General features: G+C 37.5%; 1 protein-coding gene across 8 annotated transcripts in view; it reads left to right on the top strand.

The window, feature by feature from the left end:
* The first annotated feature begins 200 nt into the window (after positions 1 to 200).
* REEP1 (receptor accessory protein 1) overlaps positions 201 to 20,638 on the top strand; it is a 49,293-nt gene continuing 28,855 nt past the window's right edge. For 5 of the 8 annotated variants that reach the window (XR_015795956.1, XM_088139517.1, XM_088139648.1 and 2 more), the window contains exons 1-5: positions 201 to 354; positions 17,365 to 17,437; positions 17,548 to 17,574; positions 18,793 to 18,869; positions 19,835 to 19,955. Coding sequence is in view for 7 of the 8 variants with exons in the window: in XM_088139517.1 (XP_087995643.1) it covers positions 323 to 354; positions 17,365 to 17,437; positions 17,548 to 17,574; positions 18,793 to 18,869; positions 19,835 to 19,955 (330 nt within the window). In the remaining variant the exon portion in view is untranslated. Of the gene's footprint in view, positions 355 to 652; positions 1,561 to 17,364; positions 17,438 to 17,547; positions 17,575 to 18,792; positions 18,870 to 19,834; positions 19,956 to 20,638 lie in introns of those variants that run through there. The other 3 variants (XM_088139587.1, XM_088139805.1, XM_088139858.1) reach the window with 2 other exon arrangements.

Below are 20,638 nucleotides of genomic sequence, written 5' to 3' on the forward strand. Positions count from 1 at the left end.
CTCCAATTCGGGCACAGGATGGTAACCTGAGGACCGGCCACTTGAGCGACTCGCCCTTCCTCCGAGGAAGAGGCATAGCAGGGGGACAGACAGAGATCCCGAGAACAGGTGCCAAAGCAATCCCAGCCTCGCGGGCGAGGTCAGGATCCCACGTCTGAGCGAGCGCCTGCTGCTGTTTCCGGCCGCTCCCTAGTGAGGCTGCGCGCTGGATGCCGAATGGCTGAGGCGCCTGCTCTGCTCATTCTAGCGACTGCGGGCGGACCGACTCGAGCCCGGGGAAAATCCGATCCCCGCCTTGCTGTCACCGGAGTCCTGCAGCGCCATGGTTTCCTGGATCATCTCCAGGCTAGTGGTGTAAGTACTTACTTTGGGTGGGCGTCGCCCTGCGGTTCCCCCCGAAGAGCCGTCGTTGCAGAGTGAAAGCCGCTTTGGTGGTGCTTATGGGGTCTGCCCGTATGTGGTGCGCATGTAGCTTCCCCCGAATGCGACGGCTAATAATATCTGATCAGGCCCCCCGGCCATCTAAATTTAGCAGTTCACGCGCCGTCGCCCGTGCCAGGTTTTCTCGCATTGAGCAGCAGCCGAGACCAGCGTGCGACTTAAAGCGTTTTTTTATTCGGCTAACGAAATGTGTACTGTACTGGGTTGGAATAGCGCCTGGCTGTTCTTGCCTTCGCGGCACCATATACGCAAAAAGAGGTGGGGATCCGTTTGAAGGCTGCCACAGAAGAAGGCGGCTTTTCAGTAGTCCGTTTGGCAAATGCAACCGGGTCTGGGGACGGGAAAAAGAGGCAAAAAACGAGCCTCGGCAAAGGGCAGGCGAAGTCGCCGCTTTGTTATTAGCAATAACTATTTCTATCCGACCTGCCAGAGGGCGCTATCTGGAACCATCCCACGAGCCATGGGAATGGGCAAAACTCTCTTAATTTGTTAATTACTGTTAATTATTGTTAATTGGTGCTCACCTTACATAAGGCAGGGGCTTTCCCCCTCTTAACCAAAAAGATCCGATCTCGAGCACGCCTAAGCCTAGGAGGGGAAATTGGAGGGGCGTCGACCTTGGCGCTGGCAGTATTAATTGCCATCTCATGGAAGGAGGGAGACCTGCTGGGTGCAGGAATTCCTTGGACGTTCTCTCTGGGAAACAAACAATAGAACTCACCGTCTAAATCTAAGGCGACCTTAGGAGAGAAAGACAGCAGAAAGAAACGGACCAGCCACAAAGGAAAAGGACCTGTGCTCCTAAAACGTGAAGGAAAACCGGCAGTCAATTTGTCCTGTAGATGTTTCTTTTTGAATGGAAGGCTTCCTAGCGTTTAACTGAAATTTGGAGGACCCTTTGATGTTGGAGGTCCCATGGCTGCCTTTGTCTGGGTTGGATTGATTGACTGAGCACCTCCCTCGACCTGGTGTCCTTCCAATGTGTCTGGGCCATAAATGCTAGCTGGGGTGATGGGAGTTGCAGTCCAACTCACCTGGAGGGCCTGGGGAAGATTGGTGGAATAAGCTGTCTTCACTGGACTTAAGTCTCTGCCCAGCAGTTTCAAAGACAGGATGATGGTGAGATTGATTTTTGACTTACTCTCTAACAGTCAAGAGCCTTTCAATGACAGATCATACATGACAAAGTATGACAAAGTGACAAAGCATTCCAAGGGTTGCAGGAAAGAAACTGGCAAATTCTATTGATAAATCTGCAGTTGCTATTTTCTGTGGCTGAATGTGCATTTTATTAGAAAGAACCATATTCTCTCTCTCTCTCTTTCTCTCTGTGTGTGTGTGTGTGTGTATGTTTCAAACAATGGGAGTGTTTTGCTGATCTTTGATTTAAACAATGAGATGACATTTCAGTTTTTGTTCCTGCAAAGCTCTTTTCTCCCTGCTTCCCCCCCCCTCCAAATTTTACATGGTTAACATTGCTATTTAAAGATACAATTCTACTTCTGTATCTTTTTCACAGTTTAATATACTTTCTGGTTTGATTTTTTAAACTCAGGCCCATTTTAAAACATCTGTGAGATGTACATTAATGGGCATTTTTCTGCTCTCAAGAAGGCTCTTTGAAATCATGTGAGTTGATAATGGTGTTCTGAGAAACAAAGGCAAACCAAAGAATGATTGTAATCATGAGGTCATCCCTGCAAACTGTATGGGTAGGGAAGAAAGAGCAATATATGTACATGATAATTCCTTGTTATGTACAATCTAATGAAGGGAAGTATATGCTTGTGTCGAGATGTGGAATCAGGACACAAAAGAGTAAAAATGTGAGGCATTCTCTTGATTATGTAAAATAGCTTGCATATCTAAGAACAACGTAGCCCAATCTAGATCTGTTCTTTTTGACTTCAAAGGTCTTCTGTCAGGTTCCTGCAAATGTGGATGAGCATGTAGCATTTGCCCAAATGTGGGTCTGCATAAACTTGCTTTCCTCATCCTGGGTATCTTCCAGATGTGTGGATGTCAACTCTCGGAATTTAATGTTTGTGCTGGTTGGGGCATTCTGGGAACTGAAGTCCACACATCTGGAGAGTGGCCAAGTTGGGGAAAGCTACTTGAGAGGATCTTTAAAAAGCTCAGCAGACAACAACAACAAATTATGTATAACTCCTGGGATTCTTATCCAGCATGGTGCATCACAATTAGAACTATAATCCAATCCATTTTTTAACAGGTTTGGGAAGCATTATTCATATTTACTGGGAAGCATTTAGGACTTCTGATGGAACCCTGAAAGTCTACCTTAACAAAAATAAAGGCTATATAATATATACAGCAGACCTTTCTTCCCCTGCAACTCTGTCTAATTTTTACTAGTTTCAATATCATTATGCTGATATTTAATGACATTTATGTTGCTTATTTATTTATTTATTTATTTATTTAATCAAATTTATATAGCCACCCATCTCACCAGAAGTGACTCTGGGTGGCATACAGCAATCAAATAAAGCCACAATCTAAAAATAATCATTATAAAACAATCATAAAAATATAGACAATCATTATTAAAAATTCTAAAAATCATTAAAAATTAAAATATGCAAACCACAGAGAGAGAAGTAAGCCACCACATATTATCCACAACAAGGGAGCCACCTTAAAATGATGCCAGTTCCCTGGGACCCCAAGCCTGGTGACATAACAAGGTCTTGAGGAACTTACTGAACATTAACAAGGATGGAGCTAACCTAACTTAAGGTGGAAGAATGTTCCATAAGGCGGACACCATGGCAGAGAAGGCCCACCTCCTGGGACCCATCAAATGTAGTCCCTCACAAATGGAATGAGTAGCATGCCCTCTATGCTGGATCTAATGGGACAGGCTGATGTAATTGGGGAGAGGTGGTCCCTCAGATAACCCAGTCCCATGTCATGAAGGGCTTTAAAGGTCAAAACCAACACCTTGAATTGGACCCAGAAACAAACTCGCAACCATTGCAGCTCATGGAGCACAGATGTGACATGTGCTGTTCTGGGGGCACAAATAACTGCCTGCACCACTGCATTCTGCACCAGTTGAAGCTTCTGGATTCTCTTCAAGGGCAGCCTCATGTACAGCGCATTACAGTGGTCCAATTGGGAGGTGACCAGGGCATGAGTGACTATGAGAAGAGCCTCCTGATCTAGGAATGGGTGCAACTGGCATACAACATGAAACTCTGCAAAAGCCCCCCCTAGCCACAACTGCCATCTGTTCTTTGAGCAGGAATTGTGAGTCTAGGAAGACCCCCAGATTGCACACCAGGTCTATCTGGAGCAGTGCCACTCCATCCAGCACCAAAGATGGTATAGTCCTAGAACCAAACCAGTAAGTCCCAAAACCCAAAGCCACTCAGTCTTGCCAGGGTTCATCTGAAGCCTGTTGTTCCCCATCCAGACCCTCATAGCCTCCAGGCACTGAGATAAAGTATCCACAGTATCCCATAATGTACAAAATTTAGTGAGAATTAGGAGGCAGTCTCACTTGCATTGTTTTAAGTGCTCATTGATCTATTACTGCCACAATACACTTTATAAAAATACTTACTTCCTCAATCAAAAGTTTATTGAGGCAATGATTCTGGAAATGGATATACATATGGTTTATGGACCCATTAATTTAGAGAATATTTTCACATTTAGAAAAGTAACATGCCATTTTATGTTCTTTTCTGGGAATGTTCTCCTTTTTGTTATGCATTTGTTAGGCAAGCATTTTAGGGTCATAGATGCTTGCAGCACATTCAGTGATGGATAGGAGGTTAAAATGGTGGGAAGAGAAAGGGGCGGGTTGAGGCTTTCTTTTGCATTCAAAACCTGATGGAAATATTTCTCTCCCAACCAGTAGCTCCAGACATGGAGGGGGGAGGGAGATGGGAGGGGGGTATTACTTTGTTTTGAAATAGTTGTCCTCCCAACATCAGAACTGGGAGGGGCCATTTCAAATATACTATCTGATTGAAGAACTAAAGACCCTCTTGATGAGGGTGAAAGAGGAGAGTGCAAAAGCTGGCTTGAAACTCAACATTAAAAAAACTAAGATCGTGGCATATGAACCCATTAATTCCTGGCAAATAGAAGGGGTAGAAATGGAAGCAGTAACAGACTTCATTTATTTGGGCTCCAAGATCACCGCAGATGGAGACTGCAGCCATGAAATTAAAAGATGCTTGCTCCTTGGAAGGAAAGCTATGGCAAACCTAGACAGCATATTAAAAAGCAGAGACATCACCTTGCTGACAAAGATCCACATAATCAAAGCTATGGTTTTTCCAGTAGTAATGTATGGCTGTGAGAGCTGGACCATAAGGAAGGCTGAGCACCGAAGAATTGATGCCTTTGAACTGTGGTGCTGGAGAAGACTCTTAAGAGTCCCTTGGGCTGCTAGGAGGTCAAACCAGTCAATCTTATAGGAAATCAACCCTGACTGCTCATTGGAAGGATTGATAATGAAGCTCAAGCTCAGATCACCTAATGCGAAGAGAGGACTTTTTGGAAAAGACCCTGATGCTGGGAAAGATTGAAGGCAAAAGGAGAAGGGGAGGGCAGAGGGTGAGATGGTTAGATAGCATCACTGAAGCAATGAGCATGAAACTGAGCAAACTCAGGGAGGCAGTGAAGGACAGGAAGGCCTGGCGTGATATGGTTCATGGGGTCACGAAGAGTCAGACACGACTTAACGACTGAACAACAACAACATCTGATTGAAGCATTGAATGTGCAGTGTACCTCCTATTTCTCAGAGCTAGACTACAGAAGGGAGTGGGAAAAATAAAAATAATATGTTTCTGACAGTTACCTTCCCTCAAATAAACTTTATATTATATTTGGGGAAGGGACAATAGCTTCATTAATAGTGTCCCAGCTTTGCATGCAAAAACTCCCAGGCTCTGTTCTTGGTGATTCCAAGCAGACATGGATGAGAAATGTGTTCTACGGTGAGTTTTGCTGAATTTACTATATATTCACCACTTAGGAAATCTACATTTTATTTCACATTTTTCATTTCCTTTTCCCAATTTTGAGATGCAATAAGCAATATAAAAAGGAAGGGGAAAATCAGAGGAAATATGTTATTAGGGGAATTGCTAGAAAAAAAAATTAAGGAAAGTTCACATAAATCTATGTGCTTTAAGACTAATAAGAAAAATACAGGTAATTTTTTATGCAATTTGAGGTAGTTAGAAGTTGATAAAATTCATAAGCCCTTGTTTTTATGCAAACAGCAGCAATGTTGCCAAATACTCTTATTTTTTTTAATATAATTTTTATTAAGAATTTTAATTACAATAGTAAAAATTAATACGAACTACACTTAGAGAAAGAGAAGAGAATGGAAAGGAAGAATAAAAAGTGCAGGAAAAAAGAAAAAGAAAGAAAAAAGAAAAAGAGAGTGAATATAATAAAGAAAAAGAAAAGAAATATAAAGAAGTTACTTCCAACTTTCATCACAAGTATAAACAAATTTAACAACCCTTCACCCCGTGTAAGGTTAAACAGATATCTCTTCATCCCATATGCCATCCCTTATCTATAAGCAAATCCATAAAACATCAACTTTTCAATACTGGTGTCAGCAAAAAGTGCATAAAGGATTGCCAGTATACTGTAAAAATAATGTCTTATTTTAACCTTGTTAAAATAAATCAATTTTATATACCTTCCTTTTACTTCTAATAGTCTTAATCTTTAATTCAATAAAATATTGTCATAGGATTTGATTTATCTTCAATTCTTCTTTATCCCATCACACAGATTTCTCCAAGGCTTTAACAAGCCTCTTTTGTAGCTCCAATAAGAAAACATATTCCAGATCATACTCTTGATTGATCGTTTGTGTTTCCCTTTTAATTTTCAAAACTTCAGCCAATTTCTTTTGTATATCCAGTAAAGCGTTCTTTTCCACATCATTCTCTTGGCCTGTCACTTGTAGTTCCACATTCTGTACTTTCTCTGTCTTATCAGATAAAATTTGCTCCACATCTGTCATTCCTTCATTAACATCTTTTAGACACAGTCTATCCATAGAAGCAGACATCATTAACTGACACTGTTGATAAAGTAGTTACCAACTGCTGGCTCCATTCTTCAAATATCTCCTTTAATATTTCCCATGTTATAATGTTTATATCATTTTGTAAGTCCCAGTATTAACTGACATCAGGCTTGTATTTTTTTTCTTTGGCTTAAAATCTTTAGTGTCCAGTTTCTAAAATCATCACTTATCTTTTGTTATGACTTGCAATTGCCAGGATAACAAAAATAAGTCTGATTCCCACGAGAAGTTGTTTATTTTTTATAGTTAATTCCAAAATCTTATAGTAAAAGTCAATATTCCAAATTTAACTGGGCCCTTAATCCATTTATGACTTTCTTAGATCAAAATCTTATTCAGCTTCTTGCAGTTTATTTCAAATTCTTTAAGTTCTTAAGCTTGTAATTAATTTTTCTTTTGTTCAGAGTTGAGGATAAACTTACCCAATGAAGACTTTTCAAACTTGTCATTTTAATATGCAATTTCTGAAAGTGATTAGAAAGTGAGGTTTGTGAACTTAGTGTCCTTTAAAAGTCTGCTGAAATTACAAGCAAGATGGGTGATCCTGTCGTCTCCCGGTGCTCAAACCTGTGGAAAACCACTGTCCTGTGGTCTCCTCATGAGGAGCAGCCATCTGGAGCACCTGTAGCAATCTCCCATTCTCTCCTTATCAGGAGAGGTTCCAAGGGACCGGTCTACTCACCTGTTCCTTGGTCTTTGCTGCAGTTGTTTGCTCTGCTTTTGCAGAGCCATCTTCAGTTCGCCGTACATCAGCCAGAAGTTTCCCAAAGTCTGCTTCTTCCAAACAAAACCAAAATGTGACTTCTCTCTCTTCCTTTTCAGGTGTCCTCCAGGCAGATATGTCTCATTTCAAGGAGGCTCATAGTAAGACTTCAGTCAAATGCTGTTACCAATTTTATCAATGGTGTCTGTTGAAAAACAGCTAGGTTCAATATGGATTCCACTCCTTGTAAATAGATGAATAGAATCATTTCATTATGGCATTTTATCCTCTTTGCATTTACCACAATACTGATTCTTATGTGAAGCATTACCTTAATCCTGGCTTGTAAACCCTCCAGAGGCATTTGATAGGCCACTGTCTTTGATAGGCCACTGTCCCAGAGTCTTCCTCAGGCTGCTTTATAAGAACATTTTCCTTTCTTTTAAGACTCTTAAGAAGCTCCCCACAGGGAGAATAAGGGCATCTGTCCCTCTGCTTCCTTTTAAATAGAATTTCCCCTATGTAAGTTGAAGTTCACTTGCTCAGTCTAACCCAAACACTGACAATCTCACCAGTTTCATTTAAAGTGTGGCTTCCAAAACAAGGCATCATTTTGTATGGGGTGACTGTCATGCTCAGTGATGATGTCAGTGTTCTGAGAAGGCCACAGATTAGATCATAGGAGAAAAAGCCCAGTAGCATTTGTGTAAGAGAAGAAGGGTCAATTAGCAGAACTGACTCAGCCAGTTCAGAAAAGTGAATAGGTGAGAAATTGCTTCAATTCATATTGTTGCAAATTAAATACTCAGAACAGAAGTTACCTCAAGACAAGACAAAAGACAAGACGGTACCAATTGGCTGGACTGGCAGTTCAGTCATCCTTTAACCCAGAGTGTGATAAGGCAGCATCTTCTCATATATCTGAGGGCTTTAGGCAAACTGAGAAGCTAAGGTGTGTCCTCCAGTTCTTTACTCCAGTTTGCTTGTTTGTGGATGCCATGCCATGCCCTCCCTCTCTGTCCGCCTAATGGCCTTGCTCACTGTATAAACTTGAGAAGCATATGCTTAGTAGCCAACAAATTCCACAGTGTGGGCATTAGTTGGGATACTTCAATATCTGTAATCTTCCCATCTTTCTTTGAACCACTTTTGCAAGTGACCATCTGTGCCAACCAAGAACCAGAATCTAGAGGAATATTAGGGTTCTTCCAAGGCATTGCATTCATCTTCTCCCCACCCCCCACCCCCATGGAATCTTATGTACATTAGCTTTTATTTTCCCAAGCACCAGTTTGCCACTGAAATAGGATAAAAATAAGATCATATAATTTTACTTTTTAAATTTACTTTTTTTCTCTTTCAAAGCAATTAAATATATCTGATTTTTGCTGCAGCAAGTTTAAGGAATAGAATATGTATGTAAAAATGCCTGAACTGAATTATGATTTCATCTTAGCATTCCTGCTTCTGTAAGAGCATTACAAATTACACTGAGAAAAATAAGTTGTCTATAATTGTCCAAATGTTTGGCTCAGCTCCTAGGAAAGCATTGGAAAAGTATGCATTCTAATTCTGTAGGGTTATTTTTTTTTCAGTTCATGTACATACAATCTTTATTGTGATCAATGATCCATGCACATTAAGATATAAAAGCATATAAAAATAAATAAATATACAGTAATCAGAGATAAAGTGTTTGGTATAGTGTCTTGATTGCTGCTATGGAGTATTTGGCCCCAGTATTGGTGAAGTTGAATCAAAGTGCAAACTTTGCATACCAAAGATCTGTCTATCCGGGATGTTGTTCCAAGATAGATGAAATAAATGAATCCCTTAGATCCCTATAAAAATTACAGTACACAGTACATGAGTGATGGTTTTGATTTCTCCTGAACTGAGTGGACAAATCCATTTAAGTAAAGGGATTTTTGACAAGCAAAAACGCAGATGGCAGGTTGTTATGCTGTGCCATTAAATTCATGTAAAAAGAGAATGATTTTCTGCTATTCATCAGGATTTTCCTCCTTCACACTTTAGATATTTGACAACTGCCACTTAATGATACAGTGAGAATAGTCAGCCTCCTGAAAATGAAACATGATAAATATCATCTTTATAAAAAGTTCTCAGAATGGGATGCACACATCACCATTGGCCATATGTAATGAGTATGTTACAGTTTGTCAGGAACTGAAACTGAAAGGAGAGACTTCATTTACAGTCTTTTGATCTGAGCAGATGTGGCCTCTGGCTATAAGGTGCTATAGTGAAAGAGAAAACTATGTTAATTAGATTTAAGGTGGTTTTTAATTATCATCCTGCAAATTAAAGTTAGTTATAGGTCACTCCATTTGAGAATCTGGCTCCAAAGGGCCCCACTCCATTCCTGAAATTAAAGCATCGAAAGCCTTGACTACTTAACAATTAGTCTACTAATTGTAGTAGCTACAGCTACTAGCAGGATCAATGTAAGTCCAGCATGAACTGTGTCATGTTAGTGATAATTCTTCCAAATCTCTCATTAGGACACATGGATTAATATAATTCTAGTCTATACCATATTAATTTATTTATTCAGTTCTGACAAACATTCTGCATTTTAAAAAGCAAAAAGGAAAGTCCACATATATCGTCATACACATTTTGTTTTGACAGTACGTTTCTCAAATATTTATCTTATCTTTGTACAGTCTTCAAACTTATCAGTTGTTTTTGTATGCAATGCTCAGAACTCAGTTTACAAAATGTCAAAAACAATCTTCATCAGCTCAATTTTAATTAGGTATGAATTTTGGTAAGTGTAATTCAACTCTTTGGTTAGCATAGAAATGAGGAACGGTGTACATGTTAAGATGAGACCCTGGTTCTCAAATGTCCCAAGAAGACAAGGTAACCTAAGGTCACTTCACTATCACCTCCCAATGGCCAATCCTTTCACCTGTTCTCCATTTTCCCACAAGTGGGGTCTAACAACTGGCATCTTCTTGATCTTGACTTAATTGGGTCAGGTCTGCTTAAATTAGAAACAGGTTTCTCTGAACTCTTTCAGTCTGTACTGCCAAGAGGGTTGGTTTTAACACATTCAGATCAACACACTTTGTGTTGCCAGTGGAAATGAATGGCAGTTTCTTGAATGATTTGTAACATTACAGTGACACTGATATCTTACACAGAATAACTGCTTTGAGATATCAGTTTATTTGCAATGAATTGACATTTTGCTTCTCATTTGTTTTTTCCCATTCTCTTACCTATTTTCAGATTTTTTTTAGTTGTGACTACCTTGAAAACTATGATTTTTAAGATGCTATATTTTTAAGATGCTATAAACTATAATTTTTAAGATGCAGCTGGCAACAAAATTATACTACCGTATATAACTTTAGAAGTGTTTATATTAGATTGTTTTATCTTTTTACTAGTCTACAATCCAATTAATGTTTTAAGAATAGTTATTTGACATATTTAATTAACATGGAAAATATGCAAATTTAAGCAGTTCATTACATTTTAAAAGCTTATTTTGGAGTCTTAGTGTTTTTGGCTCTTGCACTATGCCTTCCAAATCACAATTGAAAATGAAAATGATGCTATTGTGAAGTCATCCTGCCTTCATGCTACTACAGACTGGTAGCTGTGTGCCACACAGACTGCAGATTTTCACAATTTGTCTCAAGCAGAATCCTCTTGAATATGGATGAGCAAAAAAGATTAGCATGAGCAAAAAGAGATTTCCCTCAGCTTCTCCCTTCTGTAGAGGAAAAGGTTTTTGCCTTTTAAAAGTCTGGGAGAGAAGCTACATATCAGACTATAAAATGGATCTAAGGAACATTGTTGCTGAGCAATGAGATTCCACTTGGAATCTGCTAAAATCTGAAAAGATGCAGGGAAGGAAGAGGAAATGTTTGCTGCAGTGATCTATTTATCTCTAAAGGATTAGTAATAATTTGAGCTAGGAATGCTGTGTAAGATTGTTCTGCAATGTATCTTGCTATTTAAGCTCTATGGTCTCTGATATTTATTGTCTTTGACAATCCTGAGTAACAGACTAATCCAACAGAAGAGAATATCTGTAGCTCAGGGTTGAACTGTGGAGTCCTTGGGGCTCTTTGAGCTTGGTTGTTTGCTTGCAGACATTTCATTATCCAGCTAGGTAACATGATCAGTGCTGGTGATTGTGGGGTTTGCTTGCTGGAAGACAGATGCTCTTCAGACCCCACACTCAACAGCACTGGTGTTACCTAGTCAGGTAATGAAACATCTGCAAGCAAACAACCAAGCTCAGAGAGCACCAAGGGACTCCCCAGTTAACAGACTAATATCATCTATTCATAGTCTTAACTCTTGTGTATTTTTCTCATTAGAAATTTTCTTGAGGTGCTGTGTGTGATTCTCACAACTCTATTTTTATGTCTTTCACCACTGACTGGTTTGCATATGAATTTTTAATTTTTCTCTTTACCTTTATTTTTTTTAAAATGAAGTTAATTTTATTAGCTCCCAAAGAAGAGGGAGCTGATTTTCCTAAGTACATATCTCACTGGCGGGACCAGGAGGTGGTACTATAGAATATAATTCAAATTCATAATTTGTATTAAGTTTAAGGTGCTTAGGCCATGTCTCTTTTACAAATCAGAGTTAGAGGGGAGACTTCTGGTGAAGACATCTGGAAGACAGATGGGGGCAGCAGTAACTACCAAGCAGCTACACCAAGACAAAAAGGCAGGGCCGAAGTGTGTAGACTCTGAGGGCTTCTGGGAGAAGAGAGTTGAGACTTCTAACCTTCTACCTTACAGGGGCAGCCATGCTGCTACAGACACATTACTTTATAAACTTTGCTTTCTGGGTATTACAGTTCTCCCTCTCTCTTCTTCCCATGTATCCCCTTTATATTAGTAACTTCCACTTGTAACCTTAATGTCAACATAGCTCTTTTTGATGGCCATTATCCTCTAGTTTCATTTTTGAAGCCACCAGAGCCCTCAAGATCACATCACCAACACATTTTTCTGTTTTGTTTATTTTTGTGCTTATTTTTTTGTATTTTTGTGTTTACTTTTTTTGTATTTGTGTATTTTTTTAAGAGTCCCAAAAGGTAAACATTAAACTTGCTGAATAAAACGAATAAAAACATTACCACATCTGGAAGAAACAAGAGTTTCTCCCAACCCAAAAAACAAACTCTATTTGAGTTATGTGCTAATTTTGTGGAAAAAATGATACAGTAGAGATGGTGAGAGTGTAGATCAAGATCTGCTGATATAATTTGAAGTGACATTCAGCAAGTTAGCCAAGTTTTGAAATGCCAAATAATTTAAAAAAGAAAGATAAGCAGGAATGTTTTCTTCCATCCTAATTATGTATGAAAGGACTTGTGGGCAGTTTTGATACAAAAAATCTAAATACATTTTCTTGAGTTCCACGTTTGCATGCTGCTTTCAAGTAGATATTGCAAATCACCCTTGCTGCACAGTTATCTAAATTGTTGGAATACCTCCCTGATAACAAGAAAATTAACATTTGATTAGTACAGAATAGTTACAGATCCCAAACTAATTAGTAAAGAGAGGTGAGAGTATGGGTTTAATTTGGCAGCAGCAAGAAGCATGTATGTGCAATGAAAAAAGGTGTTTGCAACCATTAAAAAAATGGTTGAGTTGGATAAGGATTTGATAAGCTATTTTTTCTTGGTGGGCTACGCTTCCAGAATGCAAGCTGTATTTATAATACAAAGAGAAAATGCACAATAATATGGTAATAATGGGAAATATGGTAGGATAACTTGGCTGCAGAATATGTTTGCCAGAACATAAACTAACAGGTTAAAAATCTAGGAGTATTTCTACTTGTTTAATGAAAGAATTCTAATCATGGTTTTCCATATTGATTCTGCTGCAGTGTTCTTATTTTTTTTCCAGTAAGAGGTTCTTAGTAATACTAATAGTTCTATGATTTTGTACTTCTCAGATGTGGAAGTATTCAGATGCTGAAGTACAAAATAATTAACTTTAACCCTAACCTGTAATAATCATAGGACTGGAGCTCAGATGGTTTGGGGTTTATGTAACTTTACATAGTTCTTTAAAATTCCTTTATTCAAATTAACAAATCAGTTTATACTTTTAATACAGTACTGTAGCTATGTAGGCCTAAATTAAAAGCATGGACATCCTATTATGGCACTGTTTTTGGAGTTTCCAATAGGGTAAGCCATCTTTCCCTCCTTTGTCACCATTATTGACAAGAGCAATAGCCTTTGTGTTAGGCTTCAGTGAAAAATCATGTTGGATACTGCTGAAATTCTATGTATATGTTCCAGTAGGAGTGAAAGAAGTAACTTTTGTGTATATATAATTTTCATAATAGGAAACATACATTTGTTCATTATTTCCCTTTATGTGTGAAGGAGAATATACGGATTGAGATCATCATAGATCATGGGGAGGGATCATAGTAAAGCTTCTGAAATCCAGTGGACTGATTTATGTACTGTATTATGTATTATCAAATTGATTCAGCACAACTGACTTCGAAACTTCAGCTACATTTTCTTCATGTATAGCTTAGCTTAACTCTAGGAAGTCTACTTAAATTCCATGCCATTAGATTACTGTATATCCTTCAGGTGTTTCATTCCTAAGAAAGAAAGAAAGAAAGAAAGAAAGAAAGAAAGAAAGAAAGAAAGAAAGAAAGAAAGAAAGAAAGAAAGAAAGAAAGAAAGAAAGAAAGAAAGAAAGAAAGAAAGAAAGAAAGACAGACCAGGGACAGATCTGTTTTTCACAGGGACTGTATTGCGTGGTTAGATCAGTTACAGATAGGTATTATTCCATTTGTCTTATTGTGATCTGTCCATGGTCCTGAATGACTTTTCTGTGATTACCTTTGTTCTCTGGTCCATTTTTCCTATTTTGGATGGGTCATATACTCTGTTTCTGTGTATGAACTGCTCTTTCCATCAAATATCTCAGACTTTCTCATTCAGGTCATCTTGGTGTATCTTTGGTTGCAGTGCCCTCATCTCCAAGCTGGCTGATAGTGATGGATGGTATAGTCAGTTACATATGAAAGACATTAGATTTTATGTCTATGTTTACCTGCATATAATGTAAACTTTGAATTATTAATAATCTTTTTTTCTATAAATGAGATGCATAAAAATGCTCATCCTCTCCAATCAAACCTTATCCTCTTATGCAGTAAAGTATGGCTGAGGTAATGACCTCAAATGATAGAAATAAAAAACTTTTAGGCACCTTAGCTAAATTTGGACCATATTCACCATATTCATGTTATATGCACATCTTCAAGAGAGCATTTTCTTCTGTGAGATGCTGTAGCAGTTTGTCTGGCTTTATAGTTTATGACGGTGCAAAATAGAGTTGGGGTACTTCCCCCATGCAATAATAGTCTATATGTATGCATGAGACACTAAAGGTCTGGCACACACAACTTGAAAATGTTCCTCCTGCTTCTCTGGTGTGAAACAATCCAAGGCGTTCCCATACATAACCATATCTTCCATAACCTGTAAATTCAGCTGTCTCCTAAAACTAAACTAGTTTTTGCTGTTGGGATAAATGAAAAAAAACAAACAGATCTTAATGTCCGATAGTGGAGTCTATTTTGCAGGAAACAAGGACAAGATAGCAAGTTCATGAAGGAGAAAAATGAGCTAGAGAAAGTCAAATTATAAATAAATTGGAGGGGGGAGAGAAAAAATGCCTCATTGGTAGAAAAGGAGTCAGATTCTTAGAGACCATGTTGGCTATTTTGGAAGTATGTTATTGTAAATAAATGTTTTAAATTGATTTTCCAGTTTAATTGGGACTCAGTGGTTTGAATAGTTTCTCTGCCATACCATAAATCCTCTGTATCGCTTTGGACACCTCAATACTCTCAAAAAACATTCTCTTTTGTTTTATATTTATTACAATCTGTGGTTTGTCCTCTCAATAAGTAGCATAACTATATTGCCATCTTTTTTCTATACTTGTACCACATTGATTGTAGAATAGGGATACCTTAGAAGTATCATAACAGATAATTAATTTGCCTTAAATAATTTTGAACATGTGCCCTTAAGGGAAAAAGAATACCTTTAGGGGAAAAAAACCTGAGAAGGCAGACTGGCTGGGAAATGCAAGGTGAGAGCTGAATTTTTTCTCCCACTATAGCTATGAAGAAGAGAGTCCTATTGACCTGATAAGAAATGTTTCTCTGACATGAAGTGTTATTTCTTAAAAGCCACTGTAGATACAAAGTCTGAGTCCTCATAGTTAAAAGACTGTTTAGCCTTTCTGAAAGTGTTCTTGGCTGGCCAATGAATTGAAGATCCTGACCTGGCCTAATAATGGAGTAAAAGATTGAAGTTAATTCTGAATGTCAGAAATTTAGGCTGACTTGAAGAAGCAAGGTGGAAGTTTAATTTTGTCAACTATTGCTCTGCCCATCAGACCAATAAATGTCTCCCTAGAGTGACCACTAATGCGGGTTACTTTCAAGATGGAACTGAGATCTAAGACACTTTGCTGGGCATTCAGTGTGAGAATATATAGAAGTTGTTAGAAGAGTTGGATCTATCATTGTCAAGGATGAGAAAATATGTTTGCTTAGATATCCAATCTAAGCATGAAGCTTTGATATTCCTTAGTCTACTAAGGGAATTATATATTTTTAGATTTAAATTTTAGATTCTCTAGTGTGTCCCCTTGCCCCCTGTATTTTAAAAAATGGATGGTCTGAGTCCAGTAAGAGTGCCTTCTTTGGCCAGTTCCTCTGCTGATTAAAGTTATATCCCATCTGGAATTGTAGGTTTACCAGACCTGTAGATGGAAATAGTGGTTATAGCAGTTGATAGTTTCCTGCTAGTTTTTCAAGTCTAGATAGATGGATGGATGGATGGATGGATGGACGGACAGACGGATGGACACACACACACATACACAGTACATACCATAACATCTGAAGTACCATGCTTTGCATCTTGCTCAACTGTCCTGTAGTAAGGTGCTTAGAGTGCATTTGTACAAGTGTAATCTGTCTGTTCTTATACGTATTTGATTAGGTTATGCGTGCAATGTGTTGTTTTATTGTACATGGTTACTTTTTCTCTCATTAGAATGTTGCATAATTTGAAAGCAGAGAGAGAATTATTCATTCCATGTATCCTGTCACTGGAATAATGAGCTGTCCAGCCAGGATTTTTATATTGCTTAGGTTGTTCTTTGATTGGCTTCAGAATTAACTTCAATCTTTTACTCCATTATTTCTTTTAAAATTGGCTTTATCTGTTTGTTTAAACAAAACAAATAAAAAAGAATAAAACCATAGAAAAGAAATAAAAGAAAAAGGAGAGCAAAACAACAGTAATATATATTCTTCTCACATGTGTATATATGCCTATAAAGATTTGCATATAAAGGATTACCATAGTTCACTGTAATCATCCATATATGATCTATATCTATAAGCAACTCTTTTATAAGTTGCATATAACATCAGGTCTTCAATTCACTGAATAACTGAGGCCTCTAATTTATCTTTCCAGTTGTGAAGGACTAATCCCTTAGCAATAAGAATGATGCAGAGAACTCATTTCAGTTGTCCAATCACTTCTGTTGTTGTTCTTTTTTGTTTTGTTAAGTTGGGTAGCTGCATTTTTGTAGTTTTTCATATATTTCTTTTTCTAGGGTTTTGTTGTTTTTTTGCATTTTGTATTTTTTGTATTTTTTTGGTAAAACTTAAGATAAAAAATAAATAAAAATAAAATTTGTAAAAATAAAACAAAAAAATGAGAAAAAAAAGTAAGGTGCGCTGATGGTTCAGACAGATGGAAGGCATGATCTTGTTTTAAGTCTGTATTTTAACTGGGAAGGCAGATTTTAAATGTGCTATTATTTCTATTGTATTTTTGTCTGTGGGAGCAACTGAAAAATTTAGTACATAAAGAAACATTAAACAAATCAGTGAAGAAAACATTCAAAGATAGTTGAAATTAGATCTCATTAAAATCAAGAGAACAAATTTGTTATCATAACTTGGGCTACTGATTTCAGTAGGAATCAATTCTGGCTCCAGCCCTGGGTACTTCCTGTGACATTTTTTTCCATTTCTTTTCTTTCAGGTTAATATTTGGCACTCTTTATCCTGCCTATTACTCTTACAAAGCTGTAAAATCAAAGGATATTAAAGAATATGTAAGTAGCATTTCTGGGAGTATCCTGTGGCAGCAGCCATAGGATCATTAAGGTAAACCCGGGTTTCTGTTTGTAAAATGCCTTTTAACAATTGTTACTCCACTCTTTAGAAAGAAGGACGAACCTACATGCTTCAGGTGTGATTTTTCTGCATGCTTACAGTGTGCCAAATCATCACTATATCCCCCCCTCATTTTTAATTAGTAATGTCAATTTTTAGCTAATGTGCAGATGATTTAACCCACCTCCCACTTTAGCTAAAAAATCAGGAGAAGTAAGATTGATATTTGGATGATATTTCCTGCTTCTTAAATACACCTCTTGGATAATTAAATTATGCATTCCTCTGGTGATTAATTAAGTGCTTGGCCATTGAAGCACAGATAGGAGATATACAATTATGCCTTGGGCACAGAGTGGGTCACCATTTTATATACAGTTGTGCAAATCTCCATCCATATCTGTAGCTGTATCTGTATCTATTTTGTAATAGTATTCCAGTTTTTGTTTACTACAGTGCCTTTCAATCCTCTTGATCAGGTCAGGGTTAATAAAAAGTAGTTGCCTTTTAATATTAATAATAATATTTATGAGCACGTACTTCCCAATTATACTTAACTGCATACCAAAATGTGTGTTTGTGTGTGCAAATATTGTTGTGTGGTTTTTGCAAATGCAGTGCAAAATGTTTCTGCAACACTCAGATCTGCTAAGTTGTTTGGATATCCTTATTCAGTCTGAGTCATTTCAAAATGACCCTACTTGTCACCATGAAGCCAGAGAAACAGGCCGAAGTAATTTGGGATTTTCTCAAACCTGATAACACCTCTAGTTTTTTATGAAATAAGTAGATTGCTCATAATGAAAAATCTAATTTTGAACAGTATGAACTGCTTATGTTCAATATATTAGAATTTTTTATATATGTGAAAAAGAATTGAAATTGAATAACCTACAGAATGAAATAAATTTAGTTGCTAATGTAATAAAATATATTATTGTATAAACTTAAAAACTATATTCAGTGCAGTTTGAAAATAGATTCAGAATTACTATTATAACTGCTTTCATGCCATATCAGAATTACTTATGCTACATGATCCTTAAACAAATCATTAGTTTCTTGAATAGAAAATGTTCCAAATCATTTTTGTCTCCCACACAAATGTTGGCTGGTAAATTAATAAATACATAAATGTGGTTCTGCTTTTACTATTGAATATAAATCTGTTACTTGAAGTAGTGCTATCTCACCTTGTCTAATAGTAGGCCTGGCCTTTTTACTAGGAAGGAAAGAAATAGCACCTATAAGTTAGGAAGTATGAGATAAACATTTAATTATACTTTCTTTCCAGGTGAAATGGATGATGTATTGGATCATATTTGCACTCTTCACAACAGCAGAGACATTCACAGACATTTTTCTTTGCTGGTTGGTATCCTTTGAAATGTTTTCTTCTTCACAAGAAAGCTAAAACAGAGTATACAGACACATACATGCACACACTGTAGACATTATTATTAGGCACTCATTGATACTAGGTAGGGTGGCAGGAGGCCAAGAGGGCATGTGGGAGAGATAAGCGAGTTGGGGGAGTTGAAGTGCCCCTGTGGCTGTAAGTGTGGGCAGGCTGCCAAGCAACCAAATCTTGATCACCTGATCACAGGGGTACTGCAACGGCTGTAACTTCTGGCACTGGTCGTAAGTCACTTTTTTCAGCATGTTTGTAACTTCGAACAATTGCTGAACAAATAGTCATAAATTGAGGACTACCCGTATTGTTATCATCTTGAAACAGGCTGTGTGCATTTGTGCAAGTTGTCAAGGGACAACCAGAATGGAAACAACCTGTGATAGGAACTTATTCTACTGTATTTAGGAATGAATGTCCAACTCCACATGGCATTCTGAAATGGAAGGGAGAAGAATAGATTACCTGTTATGGTCTTCTTCATCTTACTGGTGGAGGGATTGGACATGAGTTTGTGAGCATGACTCCTGGCTCTGTTATGCATGAAGATGCACTTAAAGACACTAGCAAAGGCCAAAATGCAAGGGGAAAAACTTTTGGATGCTGACATCATAAAGCAACTACCCACATGAAAAAGGGAGCATTATAGGAATCTCTAAAAGTCTTGTTGTAGAAGAAAAATCATAGCCCCAGAATGCAATATAATCTCTCAGGATTGACAAAAAGCATTGGTAAATCCTCCAGGTTTTCCTATTCATATTTCCAAATGGTTACATTATACCTGTGATTTATATATGTGTGTGGCTTTCTACAAATGCACACATACATACCATTTATAAATTTGCATCCTTGATTAAATTTTAAAAATTTCCAAATTTATTTTAAAAGGACACCGAAGTAAATATATTCTTTTCTTTTTCTGTAGGTTCCCATTTTATTATGAACTCAAAATAGCCTTTGTAGCTTGGTTATTGTCTCCATACACAAAAGGCTCCAGTCTTTTATATAGGAAATTTGTACATCCAACTTTATCTTCAAAAGAAAAGGTCAGTGGCATTATTTCTCATAAATTTAGATAAGGTTATGAGGAAGAATGTTTTAAGGCTGTAACTCCATTAACCGGCAGTGAACTTCATCAAACTGAGCGACAGCAACTACTGAATAAGTTATAGGATTGCGCTATTGATTGCACAATATTACTTACACTTTTTGCATTCATTCATTTCAGGAAGAAGAGTTTCATTTCAGTATGTTATCCTTTTTTTTTCTTGGTTGACTTGTTTTTACAAGTCAGTGCTAAAAAAAAACCACCTCCCACTGAGATGATTGTCAACTTAATAAATGGTCTAAACTATTGGCTCTATAGAAAAGAATTTCAAGGGTTTCAAAGGCAGTTGGAGCAGTCAGTAGAAATCTTGAAGAACAGCTCATATGAGAAATAGATTTGTAATGCAACCTTCTCCAACCTGGTATCCTTCAGATATATTGGACTACAGCTTCTTTCATTCCTATCCACATGGGAATTATGAAAGTTAAAGTCCAACAAATGAAAGACAAGACAATTAAAGGCTCGTGTACCCCTTTGTTCTCTTTCATTCATTTCAACCCAGCAACCAGCTGGCTGATGGAAGCACATTAACAGAATAATGATAGTCTCCCCCTATTTGTCACCACCAAATAAAGGTTGCAAAAGTTAGCAACTGCTGATAGACCTAGACCACTGGAATCA

Source organism: Python bivittatus, unplaced genomic scaffold (genome assembly GCF_059951505.1).
Source record: "Python bivittatus isolate LINGU-HERP-01145 unplaced genomic scaffold, Pbiv_v1 ctg000000_np1212, whole genome shotgun sequence".
NCBI lineage: Eukaryota > Metazoa > Chordata > Lepidosauria > Squamata > Pythonidae > Python > Python bivittatus.